The sequence below is a fragment of the Monodelphis domestica genome, chromosome 2 (genome assembly GCF_027887165.1).
Source record: "Monodelphis domestica isolate mMonDom1 chromosome 2, mMonDom1.pri, whole genome shotgun sequence".
NCBI lineage: Eukaryota > Metazoa > Chordata > Mammalia > Didelphimorphia > Didelphidae > Monodelphis > Monodelphis domestica.
In genome coordinates, this window is record NC_077228.1 from 191995170 (window position 1) to 192013218 (window position 18049).

Below are 18049 nucleotides of genomic sequence, written 5' to 3' on the forward strand. Positions count from 1 at the left end.
ACCTATGGCTGAGAAGCAATAGCATGCAAAGCAGCCCCATCCCAGTAAAACCAGTTCCCCCAGTCCCATAAAGGCACTCAATTCCTTAAACTTCTTCCATGAATAAACATTTGCAAGTACCAGAAAGTTCTTAAGCTGAACTGAACTTTGATTTCCAACAATTTCCTCCGAGCCACAGAGAACACAATGTACTACCCTCTCTTCCACAGAAACCCTTTAAACATTTGAATATACCTATTATTTTTCCACAAGTGGTCCAACCAGTGTGACACACAATGGCATTATCACTTCCCATCACTGACTTCTATTAGGGTACCCCTCAAGGGTGTGGATTTGATTTCTTTTAGTAGCTACCTTCATTCATTTATTTATTCCTTTACTTAATCACTCACTTAGCATTCTATTCATTTGATACAAAAAAATCAACAATACTAAGTTGCCATCCTTGGTACAAGTTTGTTGCTTTGTCACATTGTTGGCTCATTACAATACAAGTCAATAAATATTTGTCACTTTGCTGTGTACAAAAACCTTCCCAAAGCACAAAAGAAGATGTAAAATGTAGATAAAATTAGCCTCTGAGGAACTCGGCCTTTCACAATGTAAGCCTGTGGGTAACAAAAACAACCAGATCTTCATCTTATCAACTTGGGGCCAAGTTATGTCTCTTCCATTCTCTACTTGTGAGATTGTTTGGTTTTTCTTTAACTTAAAGGAAAGTCTTTATGTGAAACCTGAAAATATTTTGTTTCATCAACTTCAATTAGCTTTGACTTCCTTCTTCAGCAGCTATTACCGCCACCGTCTTAGTTTCTCAGATGCATAACCTCTGACTTTTCTCCTTGCCCCTTTTTCACATCCAAGCTCTGCCCTCACAGTGTCTAGCCCGTTCATCTTTTCCTTATCATGCCTTCTGCCTTCAGGAGGCTTTCCCACCTCAGTATCCTTGATCCTGCTGTTTCCTTTCTTGGTGATGCCCTCTCCCTTCTAGCTTTGTCTACTGAAATTTCAGCCATCCTTCAAAGCCCATCTGAAATGCTACCACCTTGAGGACACCTTCAGTGACCACCCAAGTCAGAAGTAAGCCTTTTCTCATAATTCCTACAGGACTGCATCCTTTAAGCAGCACTCAACTCATTCTATTTTGTATTATAAATAATTGTGCATTGAACCCGGCAGGTTATCCCTCATAGTAAAGTGTAAGCTCCTCGGGGCAGGGACCACATCTTCTTGTACAACTTCATTTAACTGGCTCAGTGACTAAAGAGTGCCAGGCCTAGAGTCGGGAGTACCTGGGTTCAATTCTGGTCTCAGATACTTCCTGTTTGTGTGACCCTGGGCAAGTCACTTAACCCTAGTTGCCTTGCCTTTACCACTCTTTCTACTTTGGAACTGATACTTGTATTGGTTTTAAGAAGATAAGGATTTAAATTTCCTATTTTTTCTTCTTCCAAACCTACTTTGTTTAACCCCATGGCATGTAGCATGGAGCCTTGGACATAGGGAAATAGAAGGTAGTTGTGAACTCCAACTTGGGGTCCCTTATGGAGTGTAGCGCGCTCAAAGCCCCCACCTCAGTCTTGGTCTCTGAGTACTCTCTAACTCTCTCCACAGCCACAATGTTGCTTTCCAGGTCTGATACCATCCGGACCATCCAGTTAAGAGCCATTGTGACCTGAGGGAAAGAGGAAGTGAGGTTGAAGAACAGACTCAAACAGCATCCCAGACCCTTCTCAGACTCCTTCCTATTTCAAATTCCCAGCCATGACAGACACCTGAAAGTAAATATATCTCTTGATGTGTAAATCTAGAGATCAACGCACAACTTTAAAAATAGGTGGTTAAAAATAAAAATAAAAATCTGGAATCAGGAAGACCCAAGTTCAAATCCAGCCTTAGAAACTTCCTAGCTGTGTTACCCTGGGCAAGTTACTTCACCTTGTTTGCCTCAGTTTCCTCATCTATAAAATGAGCTGGAGAAGGAAATGACAAACTACTCTAGGATCTTTGCCAAGAAAACCCCAAATGGGGTCAAGAAGAGTCAGACATGATGGAAACTACTGAATAACAATAACCACTACCACCACAGCAAAATATGATTTAAATAAAGACTCCCTGATCATCTGGATTGGTCATGGACCAATTAGAAATTTTTATTTTATCAAAGAATTCATAAGAGTCCTCAAAAATGAAAGCATATGTCAAACATTTATTTTTTTAAATTTTTTAATAAAACCCTTTACCTTCCATCTTGGAATCAATACTATGTACTGGTTCCAAGGCAGAAGAGTGGTAAGGGTTAGGCAATGGGGGTTAAGTGACTTGCCCAGGGTCACCTAGCTAGGAAGTATCTGAGCCTAGGACTTCCCATTTATTGGCTTGGCTCTCAATCCACTGAGCTACCCCAGCTGCCCCCATATGTCAATCATTTAAAATATCCACTTGAAAAAAAAACAAACATCATTAGCCCTTAGCTTTTCTTTCTTTCTTTTTTAAACCCTTACCTTCCATCTTGGAATCAATACTGTGTATTAAAAAAAACACTCTTGTCTTCCATCTTAGAATCAATACTATGTATTGGTTTCAAGGTATAAAAGTGGTAAGTGCTAAGCATTTGGAGTTAAGTGACTTGTCTGGGGTCATATTGCTAGGAAGTATCTGAGGCCAGATTTGAACCCAAGACCTCCTGTCTCCAGAGCTGGCTCTCTATCCACTGAGCCAGTTAGCCGTCCCCTGCCCTTGCCCTTTCAATGGCACATGTGTTATATAAAGCAAGTCCTATCTGTACAAGCACAGGCAGGTACATCCATCCACTCTGAATACTTCTGGTGCAAGCGCTTGTGTATGAGCATGCAATTCTGTCCATGTGGGAAGGTGGGGACCTGGGCCATGCGTGGCGATGTGTGTGCATGGATGGTACATGGTAGTCCTTGCTCTGTGGCTGTGGCCTCCAAACTCCGCAGGACTGAAGAATGCGCCCACCTGTAGTGCGTAGGACACAGAGAGGCCGACTAATCCAGCATTTAAGCTGTTTCTGCTGATCACGGCAAAAAGGGCAGCAAAAAGCACCACACAGGAACCCACAAACTCGACGCGGATCCCCAGCCACCTAGGAAGGGATTCATAAATGGGGAGGTCAAAAATCAAGATGGCCTTCGACACGATCCAGAGTCAGAGATGGTCCGGGGCTGGGGGGGGGGGGTCGGAGGTGATGGGGTGTCACGGTAAGGAGCCCTGGAGGGGGAGGGGACAGGGTGTCAGAGGTCATAGGGCAGATGGAGCAGGAGTGAGGGGAGCTGGGAGCACTTCTGACCGGTTAGAAATGATGGTGGTATAGTAGCTCTTCTGATTGATGTCCACCTTTGCATCGCTGAGAGCCGTGAAATCGTGAGCTCGTCCAAAGGCACGAATGATACTGGCCCCTGTCACAGACTCCGTGAAGTGAGAATAGATGGGTGATCGGCTGATGGATTCCAGGCGCTTCAGCTGCCTTGAAGTGGCCACATAGAACCGCTGACCGGGTTGGAGAGAAACATTAGAAAGAGGGCCGACAGAGAGCTCATCAAACTCTCTCAGGGACCTACTTGGCCCTCTGGCCATGCCCTGAAACTCCATTTCTGAAATGCCATGTTGGAAGCTTAAATGTCAAGGTGGACAGCAACAGAGCTCCTTCCCCGTCCTCCAGACCCACAGACCAACCCAGAAGCGTCATCGGACGTCAAACAAAACCTCAGTGTAGAGCCACTGAATACCCTCCCTGCTCCATCCCTGAGACACAGTCTCCTTTCTTCCAGCCTGTGTCCGCCGTAATTGTCTTGTCCTTCTCCCCAGCAGTCCCAGGTACCTGTACAAATAAGTAGAGTGCAGCCAAGGGTATGACAACCACAGCAAAGAGTGGGGTGCTAGCTATGATGACCACAAGCGTGGATGTGGAATTGAAAAAGGTCCCGAGTAGCATCAGAATGCTGGCGGGGATGACTTCATCAATAACGTAAATGTCCTTGGAGAACCGATTGAGAATCCGCCCAATCGGGGTTGTGTCATAGAAGGCCTGGGGTGAATGCATCTTGTTGGTCAGTAGCTTGCTATGGAGGGTCTGGGCAGCCTGGATGCCGCCTATGGCCAGTGTGAAAGCCGACATCATCACCAGGAGACCTGGCAAGGAGGAAGAGAAGGGGGGTACCTATCAGAACTGGGCTGCTATGCTTTGTTTGATCATATGCATGTAGAATCCAAATAATAATATAGTCCTGCTAGTGCCAGAAGTGGGGAGGGAAGAGAGGGAGGGAGATAAGTTTGATCATATAACTTAGGAAACCTTATGGGATAAAAAATATATATTTTAAACCTTTACCTTCTGCTTTAGAGTCACTACTGTGTATTGGTTCTAAGACAGAAGAGCAGAAAGGACTAGGCAATGGAGGTTAGGTGACTTGCCCAGGGTCACACAGCTAGGAAGTGTCTGAGGCCAGGTTTGAACCCACTCTCATCTCTAGGCCTGGCTCTCAATCCACTGAGCCACCCAGCTGCCTATATATATATATATATATATATATATATATATATATATATATATATATATATATATATATATATATATATATATGAATCTTTTTAAAATATTTATATATAGATTAAAAATAGGGGAACTGGGGGAAAGGCTTCTGCCCTCCCCAAGCAGAAATATGTCATTTCTTATCTTTGTTTCCCTAGCAGTTAGAACGATGTTATGTAAGCTGCCAAGATAAGGTTTGGTGGTTAACCTTTTTCTGTGGACCCCACATGAAGCCTATTCTTCTCAGAATAATGATTTTCTTTTCATTTCTTTTTCATTTTTTTCTAATTTCCATATTATTCATTTTTGTAAGTGAGTCATCTTATAAAACCCAAACCATAAGCTCAAATAAACCACTAAAAAAAAATCATATGCTTTCATCTGCAACAGAGGAATGATTTTAAGTTCGCCAAACATAAGGGATTACGAAGTTAAGTCAGTTATATTGAAATACTATTATCCAAACACATACTTTTAAAAAAAATTTGTGCACCCCTATCAATCTATTAGGAAGAAGTAAATAGCATGTGACCTACACTGTATTAAATGAATTCTCCACTCGGATTCTTAATAGCTTTTTTTTTTTAAAGAAATTGTGTCCTAATGATTTTAAAAAGTGATTTTTGAGGATGGAAAGGATTTGACGTGTTTGTAAGTCATAGGAATAATATAGAAATAGTTGCATATACAATAAAAACATTTTACTAAGATTAAAAAAATAATCAATGGCAACAGAGTCCCCTTGTTGAGAAGCCCTGTAGCAAATAAATGTTTGTTAAATGAAAATGAATTGGTTTGGGATTGGGAAAGGGATGGGATGGCTTCCTTGCCCCTCCCTACAATCCCACCACCCCAGGGACAACCACAAAGTGATTCCCTCCCCTCCTGAGAAGAGACTATGGAGGCTTGTCTCTTTACCCTGCAACAGTCCTAGGGCCCCATACACGCCCAGGTACATGCTTGTGTTGCCTTGTGTGCCGTTAATTACAGGCTCATTAGTCCAGTCACTGAGCCATATACTGGCCCCAATGGCAGCCGCGCTTTGGCATGAGTAGAGAATGCAGACGGTGGCAGAGATGCAGAGCCCCACAGCTTTGGCATAGGACCAGTACACGCTAAGCTTCACCTGTCGTGTGGCAAGGGGAAAAGGTTAATATTTATCAGCATCCAGAGAAATAGGCTCCCCCAGGAGCTTAAGTTGCCCCTTCTCACCTCCCACCACCACATGACCCCAAGATCAGGTCCAATCTCCCCAGGTTCCGGATTGCTGGCCCAGCCCTTCCCACCGCAGCTTCTCTCTGCCTCCCAAAGCCTACCACAGTGGTCCTCCCCCTGCCCCAAGCATCCTCATCCTTGTCACTCCCCGGTCCCCTCTCACAGTGCCAGTCTTTGCTGTCTCCGCCTGGATCAGCTCTCCATGGGCCATGGCGGGCTCCAGGACCTTCTCCAGGACCTTCTTCTCCATAGACCCCAGGCGTCTCCGAATGGAGTGTCGACCAGAGCCCTCTCCTTCTGACGAGACCACGCTCAGATGCCTAAAGACAACAGTGTCTGAGTCGGGGTGGGGAAGGGGGCAGGGAACAGCCCTCGTCGGTCCCCAGAGAAGATATTTTGACTTTCCCCACCTGATCCCTAACCCAGGAAACTGGGACCTTCTGAAGAACTCAGAGGGACTCGGGTGAAAGCCCAGCCCAGAGACAGAGATAAGGCCACACCGCAGCAGGAATGAAAGGGAAGCAGATGTCTAAGAGAACTGCCCAGCAGCCCCGCACTGTCCCTCCTCCCCATCTGGGTGCCAGGGAGTCCCCCTTTGTGCAGAGATGCGGCCAGGTGGTTTTACTGTGCCCAAGGAGAGGAGCATCAGAGGTCCGATCTGCTTGCACGGGGGAGTCGGAAAAGGAGCTCCCTTTTGCTCACCTCAAGAATTGTTTTCGGACCTCATTAGTAACTGGCTCCTTATCTGTCAGGTCTATGAGACTACTGAGCGTGTCCTCGATCAACATGATCTCTTCATCGTCCAAGACTGCGGCAGGCAGGGAGGGAGGGCGGGAGGGAGAGAGAGAGATGTGTGCTCAGATGCCATGACTAACCTGACCTCAAAACACCATCTTTGCCAGCAAGGAGGAGAAAAAAGCTGGTGACAGGAGCTCGAGGAAGATGGGAAGGACTAAGCCAGCAAAGAGAAAACTGGGATTAGTGGGCTAAAAGTATAGCAAGGGAAATTTAGGTTACTCCGCTTTAGAGCTAGAAGGAACCTGAGAGCTTAGCTAGTTCAGCTCCATCATTTTCTGATAAGGAAACTGAAGCCCAGATATTTGTCTCGAGCTGCTGTTGCCTTCCCCACTAAGTCTACTTTCCGTCTACTCAATTTATCTTGTATTTACTGATTTATGTGTATGATGATTCACCAATTAAAATATAAACTCCTAAAGTGGCAGAAAAGAAGCTTGGTGGATTGAGGGCCAAGCCTAGAGATAAGAGGTCCTGGGTTCAAATTTGATGTCAGATACTTCCTAGCTGTGTGACCCTGGGCAAGTCACTTAACCCTCATTGCATAGCCCTTACTATTCTTCTGCCTGAGAATCAATACTTAGTATGGAAAACAGTTTAATTTTTTTTTTTAAATGCTCCTTGAAGGCAGGAGCTGTTTTCACCTTTTTTTTTTAAATTCCTAACACTTAGCATTGAGTCTTATACATAGTGAACATTTAATAAATGCTTGATTGCTTAAAGATTACACAGGCAATATGTCAGAGGTTGGATGCGAACACTCCTGACTCCAAATCATTACTCTTTTCCATTGTAGCAGGCTATCTTTAGGATAAGGCTAAGATAAAGAAGGCTGACACCCTGGAATGGACAGGTAAGCTTCTTCATAAATAGAAAGATTTCCTCTGAATGAGTGACTTAGGGGAAGGTGTTAGAAGCTATTTAATCCAATGACTTCAATTTGTAGATGAAAAAAAGAAGGCCACAAGAGATCAAGTGATTTTTGTAAGGTCATTCAGGTGGGAGAGAGGCAGAATATGGACTCAGAGTAACTAACTCCAAGGCCATTATTCTTTCCGCTGTATTGAATGCTAAATCAAAAAATATAAAACTATAGAAGAAAAAAATTTTAAAATGTGTATGTAAAATACTCTATGCATAATATATAGAAAATAAAATTTAAAAATAAAATATCACTAAAATATATATATGAAATACAAATTTGTAACAAAAAATCTGTTTCATTTTATTCTGAAGAGTGGAGCGAATCTCTCAACCACATCTCTAATACTGCCTCATAATTGTTGTTCAGTCATTTCAGTCATATCCTATTTTTCATGACTCCCCTTGGGGTTTTCTTGGCAAAAATTTTAGAGTGGTTTGCCACTGCCTTCTGCTGCTCATTTTACAAATGAGGAAACTGAGGCAAACAGAGCTAAGTGACTTGTCCAGGGTCCTATAGTGTATAAGTGTCTGAGGTCAGATTGGAATAGGTAGAAGAGGCTTCCTGATTCCAGGCCTGACACTCTAGCCACTGTGCCAGCTCCTAATTAGTCTCAGGAATTATAAAAGCATCAATTGGCAATTTTGTTTTTTGGGGGGGGTTTACCAGTCAACATTCCACTTATTTTTTTTGGGGGGGGGTGGTTTGTTTCTTTTATTTTTTTCCCTTAAGATTTTACAGATGAAAAGCAAACTCAGATTCCCTATAGGGAAAGGGGAAATCACTTCTTTATCTTTATGCAAACAATAGGAACAGGATACAAAAGTATAGCAACTAGGAATTAGGAAAAAGCTTCAGAGCAGCACAAGCGTTTTTTGTTTTTTGTTTTTTGGTCCTGCCACACGTGTATTCTTACTTGACTTGGCATTTTCTTTTTATTTTCTTTTATTTTATTAGATGATTTAGAATATTTTTCCATGGTTACAAGACTCATGTTTTTTCCCTTCCCTCCTTCCTGTATCTGACGTACAATTCCACTGGGTTTAACATGTGTCATTGTAACTTTGTTTTTCTAAAGGGGTCTCTGAAAGAGTTCAGTTCAGGAAATATGAAAACAAGTTTTTTATTCTGTGATAAATACCAGAAACTTCTTTGGCTTTTGGCTACCTAGATTGAGTGACAGAATATTACAGGAGAGGAGGAGAGATGGTAAGCTAAATAAGCTTGACCTTCAGGTTTTCTGGCAAAAAAGGAAGATACCCTTTCCCATTTGTAAACTTAAAAAATAGTCCCCTTCTAGAGCGATCAGTCCTCAGATAAAGAGGTTAAGCCTGATAACACCTATAGTTGAGGATTAGGAGGGGGTAATGAGAGCAAGATAGAGATAAGGAGAAAGACTCTAGAGTTTGCTTCCTAAAACTAACACTCCCATCTTTCTTCTCTTCTTCTTTCAGTTTTATTTAAAAAGGGTGGGTTTATTGCCTCTATTGCCCCCACCTTCTTCATTTCCACATTCCTTTAAGTCCTTGGAGTCTGGTTTCTGATTCCCCTTCCCACGGTTACTAGTACTCTGGCTTCCAAATTAATTTGTATTTAATTACTTTGTATTTATTATCTTTATATTTGTTCTTTTTTTTTTCAAACCCTTACTTTTTGTTTTAGTAACAGAAGGACAAGGGCCAGGCAAATGGGGTTAAGTGACTTGCCCAGGGTCATACAGCTAGGAAGTGTCTAAGGCCACATTTGAACACAGGTCCTCTAGACTCCAGGCCAGATGCTCTATCCACTGTGCTACTTAGTCAACCTTATATTTGTCCTTTATAGTCTTAAATAGGAACTTCATGTTTCCTCCATTAAAATATAATGTACAAGAATATTCATAGCTGCGCGCTTTGTGGTGGCAAAAAATTGGAAAATGAGGGGATGCCCTTCAATTGGGGAATGGCTGAACAAATTGTGGTATATGTTGGTGATGGAATACTACTGTGCTCAAAGGAATAATAAAGTAGAATAATTTCATGGAAACTGGAACAACCTCCAGGAAGTGATGCAGAGCGAGAGGAGCAGAACCAGGAGAACATTGTACACAGAGACTGATACACTGTGGTACAATCGAAGGTGATGGACTTCTCCATTAGTGTCAATGCAATGTCCCTGAACAATCTGCAGGGATCAAGGAGAAAAAAACACTATCCTCAAGCAGAAGACAAATGGTGAGAATAAAAACACCGAGGAAAGGCAACAACTTGACTACAGGAATGGAGGGGATATGATTGAGAAAAGACTCTAAATGAACACCCTAATGCAAAAACCAATAACATGGAAATGAGCTCGGATCGAGGACACATGTGATACCCAGAGGAATCACGCATCAACAATGGGAGGGGTGGTGGGAGCTGGGGGGGGGAGGGAGGAGGAAAAGAAAAAGGATCTTTGTACCTAATGAATAATGTCTGAAAATGACCAAATAAAATAATGTTAAAAAAATAAAATATAATGTAGGAGGGGGCAGCTGGGTAGCTCAGTGGATTGAGAGCCAAGTCTAGAGATGGGAGGCCCTAAGTTCAAATCTGGTCTCAGACACTTCCTAGCTGTGTGACTCTGGACAAGTCACAAGACAGAAGGTAAGGGCTTAAAAAAATGTAATGTAGGGATCCTTGAATGTAGGGATTATTTTGCTCATGGTATTGGCATCCTCAGGACTAAGTAACATGTATGACATATAAATTACTTAATAAATTACTTGTTGGTTGGTTCCATACCACTGACTTACTCTGAAACTGCTATCATCGAAGTTCTCAAAGACCTTTATAGTTAGGGCACAGTGGATAGAGTATTGGGCCTGAAATCAGGAAGACTCATCTTTTGGAATTAAAATCTAGCCTCTGACACAATCGCTGTGTGACCTCAGGCAAGTCACTTAACCCTGTTTTCCTCTATTTCCTCATCGGTAAAATGAGTGAAGGAAATGACAAACCACTCCAGTATATCTGCCAAGAAAACCCCAAATAGGTTCATGAAGAGTATGACACAATGGAACAACAATACCACTTCTCAATAAGCAGAAACATAAGAGGATAAGATTTAGGGCTGGACCTTTAGAAGAGATAAGATTCCTGAGGAAGAGGTTACAAAGAAGAGAAGGCCAAGGATAGAGCTTTGGGAGATGTGCATATTTAATGGGAGAGGAGAAAGAAAGGAGGCAGGGAAAGGGCAATCAGAGGTTGGTCTGGAGAGGCTGCTGCATGAGTGCTGCTGCCTGCACACACACTGGATCCTTTCAAAAGGGACTTTAGAACTAAACAGCTAGTCTCAACCCCATCCCTCAGCACAGTGCCTGGCACATAGCAAATGCTTAATAAATGCCTGCTGACTGACTGCCGATGGACTTGATATATTAAGTGACTTGAATAAGATCTTACAACCAATGGATGGAGGATGTACCTTTTACTCAGTCTTATCCTCCTTTACCTCTTGGAAGAGCTAACACTGTCAACAACCTTTCCCCTCATTGATGGCATTCCTCTTTTGCCTTCTGAGGCATCACACTTATGTGAGAATTAAAATTAATATACAATAACTCAAGTATTATACTTAGAAGATTAAAATAAAAACTAGAGTTAAAAGGGAGCTAAATAACTTAAGCCACAGTCTCAATAAAGAAGAGAAAGAGGGAGGAGCCATAGAAAGTTATAAACAATCACTAACAACACAGACATGAGGATGCAGGGAAAGGGATGCTGGGAGATACAAAAGAAATTCTGAGGAGCCTAGTCCAAAGGTAGAAAATTCCCATTTATACCCTTATCATTCTACACCAAATTTTCTGCATCTTTTGGGGGCCTTTCTATCTTTTCTCTCCCTAAGTTATCATCCCTCTTCTCTTTTTCTTCTACATTCTTTTTCTTATAAATCTCATCCACTCCCAAAGCTTCAATTGTCACCTCTATGTGGATGACCCCCAAACCAAGCCTCTCTTTAGAAATTCAGATCTATCTGCTGGACAGCTCCCCTCTGTGTCCCACAGACACTTCCAGCTCAGAGGAGCCAAAATGACACACATGGAATAAATGCTTGTCAAGTCAAGTTATTGAGACACATGGAAGTATGGAGAGAGTGAGAGATGTGGAGAAAGAGGCAGGGAGGATTGAAGAGAGACATGGAGAAGGAGGCAGGGAGGATTGAAGAGAGACACGGAGAAAGAGGCAGCAGTATGGAGCAAAAGGGAAAGGAGTCCCAATGAGACAAGAGAAGGGGTGATACCAGTGGCACTGTCCTCTTCATGAAAGTTCTCATCATCGGGAGCATAATTATGAAGAAATTCGGCAAAAGCACCCTCCTGCTGGAGCAACGTGGAGAAGGAGCCAACTTCAGACACTTGCCCGTCACCCAACACAATGATGAGGTCTACCTGGGACAGGAAGCTCACTCCATGTGTCACCAGGACCCTTGTCTGGAAGGAAGAGGAGCCATTATAGGCTTTGTTCCATGTTCATATTTTGCTATTATTATCATCGTTGTCATTGTCATCATCAGAAGTAATACTAGGAGGAGGAGTAGCAGCAGTAGTGGCAATAGTAGTAATAGTAGCAGTTGTGGCAGTAGTAGTAGTAGTAGCCATATTAGTGTAAGTAGTAGTAATGGTAGTAGTAGTAGCAGTAGTAGTGATAGTGGCAGTAGTAGTAGTAGTAATAGTCATACTAGTGGCACAGTAGTGGCAGAGGTAGTCATAGTAGTAGCAGCAGTAGTAGTAGTAATAGTAGTAGCAGCAGCAATAATAGTAGTAGTAGTAGCAGCAGTAGTAGTAGTAATAGTAGTAGCAGCAGCAATAATAGTAGTAGTAGTAGCAGCAGCAGCAGCAGCAGCAGCAGTAGTAGTAGTAGTAGCAGCAGCAGTAGTCGTAGTAGTGGAAGTAGTAATAGTGATAGAAGTAGTAGCAGTAGTTGTAGTAGTAGTAGTAGAATTAGTAATAGTGATAGAAGTAGTAGTAGCAGCAGTAGTAGTAGTGGAAGTAGTAATAGTGATAGAAGTAGTAGTACTAGTTGTAGTAGTAGTAGTAGTAGAAGTAGTAATAGTGATAGAAGTAGTAGTAGCAGCAGTAGTAGTAGTAATGGAAGTAGTAGTAGTAGCAGCAGCAGCAGCAGTAGTAGTAGTAGCAGCAGCAGCAGTAGTAGTAGTAGTAGTAGCAGCAGCAGCAGCAGCAGTAGTAGTAGTAGCAGCAGCAGCAGCAGTAGTAGTAGTAGTGGAAGTAGTAATAGTGATAGAAGTAGTAGTAGCAGCAGCAATAATAGTAGTAGTAGTAGTAGCAGCAGCAGCAGCAGCAGCAGCAGTAGTAGTAGTAGCAGCAGCAGTAGTAGTAGTAGTGGAAGTAGTAATAGTGATAGAAGTAGTAGCAGCAGTAGTAGTAGTAGTGGAAGTAGTAATAGTGATAGAAGTAGTAGTAGCAGCAGTAGTAGTAGTAGTGGAAGTAGTAATAGTGATAGAAGTAGTAGTACTAGTTGTAGTAGTAGTAGAATTAGTAATAGTGATAGAACTAGTAGTAGCAGCAGCAATAATAGTAGTAGTAGTAGTAGCAGCAGCAGCAGCAGCAGCAGTAGTAGTAGTAGCAGCAGCAGTAATAGTAGTAGTGGAAGTAGTAATAGTGATAGAAGTAGTAGTAGTAGTTGTAGTAGTAGTAGTAGAAGTAGTAATAGTGATAGAAGTAGTAGTAGCAGCAGTAGTAGTAGTAGTGGAAGTAGTAATAGTGATAGAAGTAGTAGTAGTAGTTGTAGTAGTAGAAGTAGTAATAGTGATAGAAGTAGTAGTAGCAGCAGTAGTAGTAGTAGTGGAAGTAGTAATAGTGATAGAAGTAGTAGCAGCAGTAGTAGTAGTAGTGGAAGTAGTAATAGTGATAGAAGTAGTAGTAGTAGTTGTAGTAGTAGTAGTAGAATTAGTAATAGTGATAGAAGTAGTAGTAGCAGCAGCAATAATAGTAGTAGTAGTAGTAGCAGCAGCAGCAGCAGCAGTAGTAGTAGTAGTAGCAGCAGCAGTAGTAGTAGTAGTGGAAGTAGTAATAGTGATAGAAGTAGTAGTAGCAGCAGCAATAATAGTAGTAGTAGTAGTAGCAGCAGCAGCAGCAGCAGCAGCAGTAGTAGTAGTAGCAGCAGCAGTAGTAGTAGTAGTGGAAGTAGTAATAGTGATAGAAGTAGTAGTAGTAGTTGTAGTAGTAGAAGTAGTAATAGTGATAGAAGTAGTAGTAGCAGCAGTAGTAGTAGTAGTGGAAGTAGTAATAGTGATAGAAGTAGTAGCAGCAGTAGTAGTAGTAGTGGAAGTAGTAATAGTGATAGAAGTAGTAGTAGTAGTTGTAGTAGTAGTAGTAGAATTAGTAATAGTGATAGAAGTAGTAGTAGCAGCAGCAATAATAGTAGTAGTAGTAGTAGCAGCAGCAGCAGCAGTAGTAGTAGTAGCAGCAGCAGTAGTAGTAGTAGTGGAAGTAGTAATAGTGATAGAAGTAGTAGTAGTAGTAGTTGTAGTAGTAGTAGTGGAAGTAGTAATAGTGATAGAAGTAGTAGTAGTAGTTGTAGTAGTAGTAGTAGAAGTAGTAATAGTGATAGAAGTAGTAGTAGCAGCAGTAGTAGTAGTAGTGGAAGTAGTAGCAGCAGCAATAATAGTAGTAGTAGTAGCAGCAGTAGTAGTAGTAGTAGTGGAAGTAGTAGCAGTAGTAGTAGTAGTAGTGGAAGTAGTAATAGTGATAGAAGTAGTAGTACTAGTTGTAGTAGTAGTAGTGGAAGTAGTAATAGTGATAGAAGTAGTAGTAGCAGCAGTAGTAGTAGTAGTGGAAGTAGTAATAGTGATAGAAGTAGTAGCAGCAGTAGTAGTAGTAGTGGAAGTAGTAATAGTGATAGAAGTAGTAGTAGCAGCAGCAATAATAGTAGTAGTAGTAGTAGCAGCAGCAGCAGCAGCAGTAGTAGTAGTAGTAGTGGAAGTAGTAGCAGTAGTAGTAGTAGTAGTGGAAGTAGTAATAGTGATAGAAGTAGTAGCAGCAGTAGTAGTAGTAGTGGAAGTAGTAATAGTGATAGAAGTAGTAGTAGCAGCAGTAGTAGTAGTAGTGGAAGTAGTAATAGTGATAGAAGTAGTAGTACTAGTTGTAGTAGTAGTAGAATTAGTAATAGTGATAGAACTAGTAGTAGCAGCAGCAATAATAGTAGTAGTAGTAGTAGCAGCAGCAGCAGCAGCAGTAGTAGTAGTAGTAGCAGCAGTAATAGTGATAGAAGTAGTAGTAGTAGTTGTAGTAGTAGTAGTAGAAGTAGTAATAGTGATAGAAGTAGTAGTAGCAGCAGTAGTAGTAGTAGTGGAAGTAGTAATAGTGATAGAAGTAGTAGTAGTAGTTGTAGTAGTAGAAGTAGTAATAGTGATAGAAGTAGTAGTAGCAGCAGTAGTAGTAGTAGTGGAAGTAGTAATAGTGATAGAAGTAGTAGCAGCAGTAGTAGTAGTAGTGGAAGTAGTAATAGTGATAGAAGTAGTAGTAGTAGTTGTAGTAGTAGTAGTAGAATTAGTAATAGTGATAGAAGTAGTAGTAGCAGCAGCAATAATAGTAGTAGTAGTAGTAGCAGCAGCAGCAGCAGCAGTAGTAGTAGTAGTAGCAGCAGCAGTAGTAGTAGTAGTGGAAGTAGTAATAGTGATAGAAGTAGTAGTAGTAGTTGTAGTAGTAGTAGTAGAAGTAGTAATAGTGATAGAAGTAGTAGTAGCAGCAGTAGTAGTAGTAGTGGAAGTAGTAGCAGCAGCAATAATAGTAGTAGTAGTAGCAGCAGTAGTAGTAGTAGTAGTAGTAGTGGAAGTAGTAGCAGCAGCAGCAGCAGCAGTAGTAGTAGTAGTAGCAGCAGTAGTAGTAGTGGCAGCAGGAGGAGGAGGAAGAGGAGTAGCAATAGTGATAGTAATGCACACACAACTGGATGGGGCAGATGATTTTAATTCTAAAATTTCCCCCCATTGCCTGGGGGTGTCTGCCAGGGGAGGGTCTGCCCCCACAGTAAGAGGCGCCCCTGGCTTGAGGTCCTGCCGTCGGGGCTGGTCGCCCCATCTTGATTTTGGGTTCTAGGATCTGGGACTGCACACTCAGAGCAGCCTGCAGCAAATTGGAGATGAGGTACAGATGGACGCAGCCGTTTGGCCGGGGTGCCTCTCTCTTCAGGCCAGGGGCCTTTCCTTACAGAGTCCTTACATGGACTGACCGTCTTCAGGTCTTGCCATCTCCTCCTCCTGGGCGCTTACCTTGCTTCCTAGCATCCCGTCTGGCCCGATGACACGATCGAAGATGTGCTTAGCCACGTGAGAGTCCACGGCAGAGAGCGGATCGTCCAGGAGGAAGATGTCAGCATCATTGTAGACGGCTCGAGCCAGGCTGACTCGCTGCCGCTGACCCCCAGACAAGTTAATGCCCTAGAAGCAAGATAACAACAAGAGTGAACGCTCACTTTGCCAAGTGCTTTAAAAAGATCTCATTTGAGCCTCACAACCACCCTGGGGTGTGGAAAAGGAAGAAGCATTTAAATACTACTTCCTGCATGCCAGGCACTATGCCAAGTACTTGTTTTTTTTTTTAAACCATTTTTAGCTCATTTGGTCCTTACAAAAACTCTAGCAGGTTGAGATACTATGATTATCCCAATATTTCAGAGGAAGAAACTGAAACAGAGTTAAGTGACTTATATAACAAGCATCTGAGGGCTGGACTTGAATTCAAGTTTTCCTGATTCCAAGCCCTGAGCTCTACACTGTGTTCCCAGGAGCCCCAAGGTGCATGGCCAGTAGAGAGATACTCTCTAAATTTAAGAAGTATACTGTATTTGGCAGTTAGTGTAATAGATATATTTCTCTCTGTGTGTGTGTGTGTGTGTGTGTGTGTGTGTGTGTGTGTGTGTGTGTGTGTGTGTGTGTGTGTATGTAAGATAGAGTTCAAGGCCTAGAGTCTGGAGGCTTTGGGTTCACTTCAGACACTTTCTAACTGTGTAACCTTAGCCCAGTCACTTAAGCCTGATTGCCTAGTCCTTGCTACTCTTCTGTCTTAGAATTGATGCTAAGACAGAAGGCTTACCTTCTTTTTTTTTAAAAAAAAGAAGCTTTTTTTTTTTTAAAGAAGTCTATTTGTATGCATGTGGGGTGGGGTGGAGAAGGTGGAAGATAAAGGAGATCATAAAGGGGAGCATGAAATAGAACAGTAACCAACTCATCGTCACAAAAAAGAGGCGACAGACTCAGAGAAAGTGTCCTGTAAACTCTGTGCTGGAGTTAAAGGACCTAAACATCCAGGATGGTGGACAGAGAACTGGACTTGATAGCAGGAACAAAGACCTTGGTTCAGATTCCATCTCAGATCCTTGTTGGCCCTGTAACTGGTGGGCAAGTCACTTACCCCGTCTAGGTCTCAATTTCTTCATCAGTTAAATGAGGAGGATGGACTTAATGACCTGTCTGACCATCCATCCCCTTCTAGCCCTGTCTATGAGGCCAAACTGACCCAAGGAGCCTCTGGGCTCTTTCCTCCCCTACTCAGAGGTCATGGCTGGTACCTTCTTTCCCATGTCACACTGTTCCCAGCCCTCTTACTCCCCCAGTGCCAAGATCTAAGCCTAGACCTTTTATGTCATGGGAACCAGAAGCCTCTAAAGAGCCTCTCACTAACATCAAAGCCCTGTAATCCATCATCCCTTGACACCCTGGCCAAGGGTCATTGGAAGGCTCAGTGGGAAGGCAGGGGCTGGGTCCAGGTCTCAAATCAGGAAGCTGTTCCTGTGGTCCCTTCAGCATCCTTCCTGTTTTCAGGGAAAGAAGACTGACAACTCCCCCCTTCCCCCCCCACCCCCGCCACCATATTCCCTATCTCTCGCTCAGCCTGAGGGGAGCACCAGAGCCTCACCCCTTTGGGGGACTAGATACAGTCAGGGGTGGGCAGCAGGAGAGGAGACCACCTGCTCTAGAAATCTTCAGCTGTGGCATCTGAGACAGGAAGGGGAGTTGAAGGTTAATGTGTGACCAGAGGTCTGAGGGACTCGATGTGTGTCCCGGCAGCCTAGAAGGACATTCGTTGCTTTGGGAAGCTGAATGAGTTTTGAAGGGGGTAGAGGAAACATCAGTACATCCATTGATGTCATTGACATCCTTTGCCAAAGTGTCTCAAGAGTAATGTTGGATAGAGAAGAGTCAGGTTATTGGCCCAAAGTCTTCTCTCTGGTTCCTAATAGTTACCTCTCTTTTAGCATTATTAAACCCATCAGCTCAAGGGCTACCTACTGCCTGAGGCCCTTCCTGATCTCCTAGAGGTGGATCATGGCATAGTAGGTGATTCTGAGCCTGGAATTAGGGAGATCTGAATTCAAATCTAGTCCTTAGACACTTACTCGCTAGGTGATCTTGGGATAGTCACTTAACCTGTCTATCTTGGACTGCTATGAAGATCAAATGATATCCTATTTATAAAAAGTGCTTGGCACTTGGGGGCAGCTAAGTGGCTCAGTGGATTGAGAATCAGGTCTAGAGAGCGGCGGGGGGGGGGGGACGGGGACTGGTATGCTAGGGGCTGTCCT

The 18049-nt window shown here is 42.8% G+C and overlaps 1 protein-coding gene across 2 annotated transcripts in view; it reads right to left on the reverse strand.

Annotated features, from left to right (window-relative positions):
- The window catches only part of ABCC3 (ATP binding cassette subfamily C member 3), an 84413-nt gene that overhangs the window by 13748 nt on the left and 52616 nt on the right, over window positions 1-18049 (reverse strand). For both annotated transcript variants that reach the window (XM_056816605.1, XM_056816604.1), the window contains 9 exons: window positions 15738-15905; window positions 11751-11940; window positions 6473-6578; window positions 5934-6090; window positions 5474-5681; window positions 3845-4155; window positions 3314-3513; window positions 2983-3109; window positions 1574-1675 (listed from right to left, as the gene is read on the reverse strand). In XM_056816605.1, the coding sequence (XP_056672583.1) occupies window positions 1574-1675; window positions 2983-3109; window positions 3314-3513; window positions 3845-4155; window positions 5474-5681; window positions 5934-6090; window positions 6473-6578; window positions 11751-11940; window positions 15738-15905 (1569 nt within the window). The remainder of the gene's footprint in view (window positions 1-1573; window positions 1676-2982; window positions 3110-3313; window positions 3514-3844; window positions 4156-5473; window positions 5682-5933; window positions 6091-6472; window positions 6579-11750; window positions 11941-15737; window positions 15906-18049) is intronic.